This window comes from Sapajus apella, unplaced genomic scaffold (genome assembly GCF_009761245.1).
Source record: "Sapajus apella isolate SASKATOON/1434 unplaced genomic scaffold, GSC_monkey_1.0 scaffold85, whole genome shotgun sequence".
In the NCBI taxonomy this organism is placed as follows: Eukaryota; Metazoa; Chordata; class Mammalia; order Primates; family Cebidae; genus Sapajus; species Sapajus apella.
Window position 1 is genome coordinate 4,073,022 of NW_022437025.1, and position 9,741 is coordinate 4,082,762.

Genomic DNA, 9,741 nt, shown 5'->3' on the forward strand with positions numbered 1-9,741 from the left:
GGCACTCAGGCCAGGGTAGTACTCATCCGGCGGCGCTCAGGCCGGGGGTGGACCCCATCCGGAGGGTGCTAAGGCCGGGGTAGTACTCATCCGGAGGGTGCTTAGGCCGGGGTAGTACTCATCCGGAGGGTGCTTAGGCCAGGGTAGTACTCATCTGGAGGGTACTCAGGCCGGGGTAGTACTCATCCGGCGGCGCTCAGGCCAGGGTAGTACTCATCCGGAGGGTGCTCAGGCCGGGGTAGTACTCATCCGGAGGGTGCTCAGGCCGGGGTAGTACTCATCCAGAGGGTGCTCAGGCCAGGGTAGTACTCATCCGGAGGGTGCTCAGGCCGGGTTAGTACTCATCCGGAGGGTGCTCAGGCCGGGGCTAGTACTTGAGCAGCCAGCGCGGCCTGTGGGAGCTCAGTGATGTGAAGTAGGACCACCACCAGGGCTTACTCCCACCGGCCGAGGGCTGCCTGCGCGCCTGGAGCGGGTCGGGGTTGGGCTCCATGCCCTCGCCCAAAGGGCTGGCACCTCCCAGCGGGTCATGGGGCCCAGTCCTCCGAAGCCCAGGAAGAAAGTTCTTGGGTCCCACCCCCAGAGGCTGCAGAATGAAGTCCACGCGGCCAGCCCTCTTCATCCGGGCGGGGATGATGACTTTCTTGATGACCCTGGCATAGCCAGGGGCTTGGGCAATGACAATGTGGGTACCAGGGGGCAGCAGTCTCCAGTAGTCGCCATCTGGGGCTGTGGAAAAACAGATGAAAAATGATTCTCAGCGGGGCCGCGGACCCAGCCACAGGGTGATGGGTGGTGAATGGGAGTGGGGAGAGGGCAGCATGGAAGCCAGATGCCAAGTGTGCACGTGCCTCTGCATGGGCCTGGAATGTCCTTCCCACCTCTTTTCTCTGTCAAACTCTTATTCATCCCTCAAAACCCTGCTTAGGCACCCCCTCATCTCTGAAGCCTTCCATGACCACTCCCATCCCCCATGCCCAACCCATAGTCAGCAGAAGTCCCCTGGTCTCTTCTGGACCATGCCTCTGCAGGTAGCACACATCACAGCATACTGTCATTTTTCATCGTCTGTGAAATCCCTGTAAGGGGGACCAGAGCCCACACGGGGCTGGACACCCCAGCTTCTTATCAGTGGGGTATGAACTTTGGGATAGAAACAAACGGGCTTATGGATGGACGTGGCACTCCCCAGCAATCTTGGAGAAGGAGGCATTTTCCTGGGAATACAGAGCATGCATCCACGGTCACTCAGCAGCCACGGCCGGGCAAGCTCTTCCCCTCCAAACGCCACAAGAGACGCAGCCTGCAGCCGACGCAGACCCCGGCTCCTGCCCACCCTCCCCGACCCAGCCAGCCTGGGGAGGAGAGGAGCCGTCCTGCTGAACACGGGGCACATGTGGTGTTCCCTTGGCAGACGTGGGCCCCCGGGGAAGCCAGGGATGTACTCACCTGTGGTGATGTCGTGGCGAATGCCTTTGACTAAGATCCGGGCGTTTTTGACTGGCTTGCCGTATTTGTCCGTCACCACGCCTTTGATCCCCCGGTGCACCTGCAGAGACCAGGGAGAGGCCCCGGAGATGGCGCGAGCCCTCCCCACGAGCATGGAGGCCAGCCCGCCTGTTCCCCACCCGCTCCTCAGAGCTCCGGGTCTCAGGGGAACCGCCACATGTAGCCCCAGTGTGCCAGCCCTCGCTCCCCCATCTTTAACAAGCCAGTCAGTCCCCTCTCTGGGCCTCAGTTTCCTCTCGGGCAATGGACCGGAGCATGTTCCAGGCTTTCAGATGCCCCTGCCTCTTATCCATCTGCACGGGCACTGAGCAGAGAACCCGTTCCTGCCACTCTTCCGACTCGGTGGCTCTCCCTCCCTGCCTTCGCAGCCACAGCGGGGCTCGCTGGTTCTCTCCGAGCTGAGGCTCCCAGCGGCAACGTGGGCGTTGAAGAGGACGAGGACTGGGTGCCCGCACCCTGGCTACAGCAACACGGATTCTGTACACGAGGATAATGCGCCCTACCTTGGTTCTGCTCGCCTGGCCTTGGCACAAACTGGCCCTGAGCACACAGCTCACTGCACGCCCAGGTTCCAGCTTTTTCACCAAAAAAAGCCCCTCCCAAGAGCTGCCTGATCCTGTCCACATTTCTTATAAAACAACGGATGACAAATCACCCCCATGACTCCTGCTCTGGGCAGCAGAACACAGAGTGGGTGCAAGGATGCCGAAAGTCACGCCGAGCGGCACCAGGATGCCTGCGGGAGGGGTGGGGCCAGCAAGGCGGCCCCTGCCTGGCCCCGCCCGGGGATCTGCAGCGACAGGTCCTCCAGGGAAAGGGCTCCCACCAGGCCTGCCGTGCCTCCAGAGACCATGCAAATGACCTCGCTCCTCTTCAAATCACAGGATCAAAGCAAAACTTTTAGGATGGAGAGACTGTTTTCCTATATATTCGTCTTCATGCCGACAGTTGTAGAAGTATCATTTCCTTCCCCGGTCCAGGGACGTGAGCCCGAGAGAGCTGGCTTTGCTCTGGGCCAGAGAACCAGCTCTGCCCCAGTGATCCTCACCTCAGACAAACCTCTGCTTCTGGGCGCCTCAGTTTCCTCAGCTATAAAATGTACATGAGGCCGAGGCAGCTGTGGCTTCTGCAGGACCCACGATTTTAGCAAGAACGTGAGTTCTAATCCCTCCGTGGCTGACCCCATCGTCACCAATGTGGAAACCAACTCCCTGACACACGCAGTTAGCAAGCTCAGGCCCCGCGGCTCCAGACGGCTGCTCCACGCTCACGCCCAGCATTTGGTGGCACAGGTAACTGGAAGAGGAGCTGGGCATCCGTCTAGCTCCACAAAGCAGATGCTAGTGCTTATCTCTGTGCCATGCTGCCTCCAGTGCTGAAGGAAATTCAGGAAGCCGGAGTATGTGGAATCTGTGATGAGCACATCACGGGGTCCCAGCCCTCCTGATGAGGTGGAGAGGGAGAGATGGCTGGTGCCCACTGCCCTCTGGGGCTCTGACCCCCACCTGGATGCTCTTGTCCACACTTCATGGCTTAACGGAGTTGTGCTCCGTTAAAACAATGGCCTGTGGACTTACATTTAGGGGGAGTCAGAGCTTTAAAAGTAAGGCTTTCAGCCGGGCACAGGGGTCTGTCATCCCAGCTCTTTGGGAGGCCAAGGCGGGTAGACCACAAGGTCAGGAATTCAAGACTAGCCTGGCCAATATGGTGAAACCCCATCTCTACTAAAAATACCAAAATTAGCTGGGCATGATGGCATGTGCCTGTAATCCCAGCTACTTGGGAGGCTGAGGCAGGAGAATCACTAGAATCCAGGAGGCAGAGGGTGCAGTGAGCTGAGATTGCACCACTGCACTCCAGCCTGGGAGACGGAGCAAGACCCTGTCTCAGAAAAAAAAAAAAAAAAAAGTAAGGCTTTCCTGCATGAGAGGTGATGGAGAAACCGGATGGCTTCAGAAGCTAGCCTGTGGCTCCTCCTCACCCCCAGATGGCACCCAAGCCCTCTCTGCTTAGAATACCCTCACCAGCCCCTCACTGGGAAAATTCCTTCTCTCCCTTCAAGACACAGCTCACAATCCTCCTCCTCCAGGAAGCTCTCCCTGATGACCAGCCATGCAGGGTCCCACAGCCCCAGGCTTCCTCTCTGCCAGCTGCTCTCACTTCTGCCTCCCCCAGCCCCACTTGGGGGCTCTCCCAGGACGGTCTCTTACAGATGGCCCTCACTCAACATCAGCCTGCAGTGGATGGATTTGTTCTGGGCCCGAGGGTCACCTGCATGAAGGCCGGGGTACATGGGGTTCTCTGGCAGGGATGGAGAGCTGCCATGTCACCCCTCCCCTCGCCCGGGTGATACAGACTCCCACTCGAGGTCTGGCCAGGATCACTAGGAAAAAGGCCTCAATTGGCCACGACAGGCTTGATCCTTATCAGGAGGCCGCGCCCGGCTCTCCTCCAAGACGTCTGTCTTGAGAGCCGGCCAGTGAGCCGCCCGGCCTTCCAAGGTCCGCGCTCGCTGTAAATCTTCATATCCCAAGACTTCATGTGTAATAGCCAGGAGCAATGCCAGGCGCATTCAAGGCTCCTTCAACCTCTTGTTCACCAGACAGCCGCAAAATGCCAGGTGCACAGGCCTGGCGCGAGACCTCCTGGAAGAATGAGACGGTGCAGGTGGCGGGCCTGCGGCACGGCCGTCAGAAGGAAACTCCAGCAGCCAAATGTTCCATTATTACTTCGGGGCTCTGTTTCTTTCCTACCTCAGTGGCTGCTGCCCTAGAGAGTTCGCTTGATTCTTACCTGGAGGAAGGTTCCTGATTTTTCTAGAAAGGAGGGCGCTCATGGACAGATAGCTTCAGAACAAGCAGATCTGGGCAACACCAGACAGGCCATGTCACTCTCTAACCCTCTGTCTCCTCCTCCGGCTGTCTCACAGACCCTGGGAACCCAGAGCACAAGCCCGTGTGTGGCCTGGAGACCCCAGGCCAGCCGCAAGCATCCCCTCAGCTCCATCTATAAAATGGGGCGCCCTGTCTACCACCCTGCCCGGTGTCAGGATGGGGTGCCCTGCGTGGGTGGGCACCAACCGTACGGTGCTGTGGGTGCTGTGCCCTCAGCCCTCCTTGCTACCACGGCACGCTCCTTCCGAGGCCCGCGTCTCACTGGGCATCTGTACTCATATGCAATTTGCATGATTCTTGAAAATGCTTGGGAAAAAAATAGCAGAAACTTCTTCAGAAACCAGGCTCTTCCATGTGACATCCCGGGCCCTCCTTGGGGTCCTCAGCACCCTCTGTGTGAGCCATGCTGGAAGGGGAGCAGACACGGGCACAGAGTCTCCACGCTGACACTGAGTGCTGGAGAGACCTTGGCTCTCTGGGGTGGCAAGGGGGTCATTTTAGACACATTCTCAGTCATTCCCACTCACCTCCCACTTCAGTCAGGCCACCCTACCCCCCCCACCCAGTCCCTGCCAGCCACTTCCTGCCTGTGCCCTCCCCTCTGAGGCCCCAAAGCCCTGCCTGAGCCACACAGCTACCCCGCTGCCCAGAGCCCTCACTCCCACGCCTCTGGGAGCACAGCACCCTCCCATCCCACGGCTTGAGTCCTCACCACAGCCTCAGTGCCTCTCAAGGGTCTCAAAGGCCCATGGGGTTCTAGCATGCTCCCCTCTGCTGGGATCTCTCTCCGTCCTGTGGTTTCATTTCTCCTACCCTTCTTCAAGATGAAGCCCAGTTGCCGCCTCCTCCAGGAAGCCCCCCAGCCTCCAGGCTGGGTGTGTTGCCTCGCCAGGCTGGGTGTGTTGCCTCGCCAGGCTGCGCAGACCCTGTGCTCCCTTGCTTAATTGTGCTGCTTTAGGCCGTGACATCCTTGCTCACAGGGACTCCGACACACGGCCTGGCCGCCCCGGCCCCCCACAGGGCACGCAGAGGAGAGCCGGCTGCTGCATCTCACGTCGCGTGTGGATGGACAGTTAACCCCAAAACAAGTGGCAGTGAGAGGAGTGAGTGTGTATGACGCAGCAGGCTGCAGGGGCCGCCCTGGGGGCCCGCATCCGACGCTGCCCTCCCAGGCCCCGCTGGGCTGGAGCCCCGAGCCCCTCTGAGAACTCACTGTCTCCACAAAATTCAGCAGCGACTCCTTGTTGTGCTGCCAGATGGTGTACAGGGCCTCCTCGGGGGGGAATTTCACGCAGCCCAGCTCCACCGTGATCTCGAAGCAGTTGGTGTGCAGGTAGTTGAAGTCGGACATGCCTGCGGTAGAGACGACCAGGGCATCAGGGGTGCCGGCTGAGCGCCCAGCAGGCAGGCGAGCGCAGCGGGTGCTCGGCAACACCTCCTAGGGCTGAGGGGCTGAGCCATGGTGAGTTGGGCGGGACGATCCCCACTTCACAGACGTGCAGATGGAGGCATGAGGCAGGTAAGGGTCCTACCCCGGGAGAGGGCAGAGCTGCGTCTTGAGCCCACGTGGCTTGCGGCAAAGTCCACAGGCTTCCCCACCCCCTTGCTGTCTCTGCTGAGGTAATGAATGAATCGGTTTCTAATGGAAAGGCTCGCAGCACGGGGCAGCCACACAGGCCCCTGGCATCCCAGCTTCTGGTCCATGGTGACAACGTCCATTACTCAGATGCTGCCCTGACGAAAGCCTAGGAGGCTCCTATTAGCTCCATGTCCCAGGGAGACCACGGGTCCTGGCTAGGGACAACCAGCCACCTGGCCAGCCGAGAGGGCCTCGGAGCAAGATGGGCCGACCCTGCCCACACCCGCTTCTGCCCTCTGTGCCATCTGCTCTTGGAGTTTCTTGCTCAGCAGAAGCCATGACCATCTCCAAGGCAGGCCTGGGGTGACGGCATCCATAGGGCTGGCTGTGTTGAGGGTCACAAGGAGCCCATGGCCTTCCAAAGTTCAGAGCTCCTGAGCCGCAGAGCCTGCAGCTGCTGACCGTCCCTGCCCAGACCCCAGTGAGGCCATAGTCCCCGTCCCTCTAGTCTCTCCCGGCCCCACCCCACCCAGTATCCTCACCCTCCCGGCCCCACCCCACCCAGCCTCCGCAACCCCCCCTACCCTAGCCCCTCCCCACAGGGACCGCACCTCCCGTGAAGCTGTACCAGTCCGCCCCATTGATGATGCTTCCCCTCTTCAGGAAGTTGCCTCCACACCTGTTTTCTGACCTGTCCATCATCATGGGGTGGACCTCGGCGTAGGCTCTGGACAGCAGCTTGAACATCTGGAAAAGAGACATGGCTCAGGTCAGGAAAGGGTCCCCTGCAGGATGCCCTGAGAGCTGGGGTCCGGTGCAAACACCTGCAGTGCAGGGGGGAGAGGGGAACAGTGTCTGCAGGGGGAGAGGGGAACGGTGTCTGCAGGGGGAGAGGGGAACGGTGTCTGCAGGGGGAGAGGGGAGCGGTGTCCCGCAAAGGACAGTGTGTGCGAAGACCGGAGGTGGGTCACAGTCAGTCTGGAGGCCAGGTTCGTGGGCACCTGGGGTGATCACCGAGCCCCTGCACCTGGCCGGGAGTATGGGCTTTCTCTCCTGAGGGCGCACACTGACGTGGTGTCTGCAGGGTGCACGTGGGTTGGCTGGCAGTTTATAAAGCTAGGGCTGTTGGGACAATGAAGGCAGGGGCGGGCTGCATTCTTACTGACTTCCTCTCCAAAGCCAACTTCTTCTGTGAATAATCACCGCTTCATTCCCCACCTGAGCACCATCAGAGGCTGGGACCCTGCCTGCAGGAAGCCCCTCCCTGACCGCTCCACCTTCCAGCTTCCACTGCAGTTGACAGAGTGACAGGCCACAGCCCCCGGGACATGCCACCCCTGGCACGTTTGGATGTGTGGCTGGGATCGTAGGCCCCTCCTCACAGGCCTCCCTCCCTCCCCAGCTCAGAGCTTCCCCCATTGCGCCCATTCCCCAGGCAGAGTCCACAGGTCCTCCTTTGTGGGGGTTCTTGGCCATCTGTAAGTCCCAGGCTGACCCTGGACGGTCTCTAGGGCTAAGGCATGGAAGGTGGCTGCCGACCACCAATCCACAAAATCCTGGGGTGCAGGCGCCCAGGCCTGGCTCAGACAGGCCTGACTTGGGAGGGCAGGTGCAGGACAAGGATGTCAGAGGAGCTGTCGGTCCAGAGGCCAGGTGCACGTGGGCAAGGGAGAGACACAGATAAATGAAACCAGGCAGGAGCAGGGAAGCTGGACTGAATAGGGACCCAGGAACACAGGCTGAGGACTGTGGGAAACCCAGCCTTCCCAGCTCCTGCCCCAGGACTGGCTATGCTGATTCCCACAGCGAGTGTGGGCAGAGCCAGAGCGTGAGCAGCATTTGGGCAGAGGGGCAGATATGGAGGGGCGAGGGGCGGCCGTGGCCAGCCTGCAGGGCCTTGAACACTGCCCCCAGGTGCTGGTTCTCATCTGTAGGGCACCATGGAAGTTTGGGGAAAGGGAACCTTGGCACACCCCAGCCAGCCCACCCCTCTCATGCTCCCCCACCAATCCCAGGCCCCTCCTGGGTCTCTGGTTTCCAGAGATCACTGCCGGCCACCGGGCTGCACCATCACAGCCTAATGGTTGATGGCTTGGGAACAATCTCCTTTTCTCTGGCTCTGATGGGTGACCCAGGGTGAACATCCCCCCTGGGACATCTCACATCTGGCTCTGAGGCTGAGAGACTGGGCCTATGCAGAGGTGGACACCTGCCCTGCCCAGCCGCCATTGCCCCCAAGAGCACAGGGGCGCAAGGCCAGGCCAGCAGTGAAGGCCACCCAGTCACCCCTGCAGGCACTTACAAAGGTCTGAGCAGAGAACCAGACACCTCACTCCCTTGCACCCTTAGTGTGTACTGCCTGCAAGAGTCAATAAATGAATGAGGGAGGTAAGGAGGGAGTGTGGGAGTAAATGAGTGAAAGAATAAGAGTGAGTGATTGAGTGAATGAATGAATGAGAGAATGAGTGAGTGAATGAATGAGGGAGTAAGTGGAAGGGTGAGTGAATGAGTGAGTGAGTGAATGAGTGAGTAAATGAGTGAGGGAGTGAATGGGTGAGTGAATTAGTGAGTGAATGAGTGAGGGAATGAGTTAGTGAGTGATGAACAACTAAAGGAGTGAACCGGTGGGAGCATGAACGATTGCAGGGCAAATGCGCCGGTGCTCCGGGTATTGCTGACTCCGCCCCTGGTCGGCAGCGTGCTCAGCCTGCTCTCCCTACTGCTGGGCCACAGCACTCAGCATAGGCCCCTGCACCAGGCTTCCTGGGGCTCCCCTGGGTCTCTGCAATAGGTGGCCTGTGCCTCTAGTGCCCCTCCCTGCCCCGTGGCTGGAAATCTCCACCTTATCCATGGGCTCCCTTTGGGAAACTGCCATCTCACGGAAGCCCTCCTTCAGTCCCAGACCAGACTGGGGCTTCACCCCGACACATGCACGTATTTTCATGCATGCACACTCATGCACAGGTACCCATGCATACACACACACACACACACACACCCATGCACACACAGGCATGAACACGCACACACACGCACCCATGCACACAGAGGCATGCACACACACACTGGCATCCATGCACACACTGGCATGTACATGCGCACACAGGCACCCATACACACACAGGCACACAGGCACCCGTGCACACACAGGCATGCACATGCACACAGGCACCCATGCACACTCACACAGGCACCCATGCATGCACACACGGGCACCCTTGCACACACATGCACACGCAGCCCCTCTGTAGCCCTGACCATCTCCTTGCCAGTTTCTGGCCCCATCTCCTACCCTAGACTGAGGACCCCCAGCACAGCGACCAGTCCCGTTTGCATTCGCAGCGGCGGCCCCAGGATGAGGAGGGGCTGGGTGAGGCAGGGTTGATATCTGAGTGCCCAGTTGTGTGCCTGGCTGGGTGGCCTCAGAGAGGAGAACACATGACGTGTGAATGCCACTATCAGGGGCTTGGCACCTGGCACTTGCCCACCCAGGGCCAGTCCCTCTCTCCCTGCCTCTTCCCCCAAACACCAAGGGAAGGTGCAGGGAGGGAGGCAGAGGGCAGGCCTGGCTCTCCACGAGGCCTGGGGAGTGACTCGGGGCCATCCAGGGGCCGGGTGGAGAGCAGGCCTGGCCCCCGGTGGGGTGGGGACTTCCAGGGGCAGTTCAGGCAGCTAAGCTCCAGGATCCGCAGCTAAGCTCCAGGATCCGCAGCTGGGGGCTGGGGCTGGGGGCTGGGGGCTGGGGCTGGGGGTTGGGGG

The 9,741-nt window shown here is 60.2% G+C and overlaps 1 protein-coding gene across 2 annotated transcripts in view; it reads right to left on the reverse strand.

The window, feature by feature from the left end:
* The window catches only part of CPZ (carboxypeptidase Z), a 27,611-nt gene that overhangs the window by 753 nt on the left and 17,117 nt on the right, over nt 1-9,741 (reverse strand). For both annotated transcript variants that reach the window (XM_032254042.1, XM_032254043.1), the window contains 4 exons: nt 6,594-6,729; nt 5,617-5,756; nt 1,450-1,549; nt 368-729 (listed from right to left, as the gene is read on the reverse strand). In XM_032254042.1, coding sequence (XP_032109933.1) covers nt 368-729; nt 1,450-1,549; nt 5,617-5,756; nt 6,594-6,729 — 738 coding nt within the window. The remainder of the gene's footprint in view (nt 1-367; nt 730-1,449; nt 1,550-5,616; nt 5,757-6,593; nt 6,730-9,741) is intronic.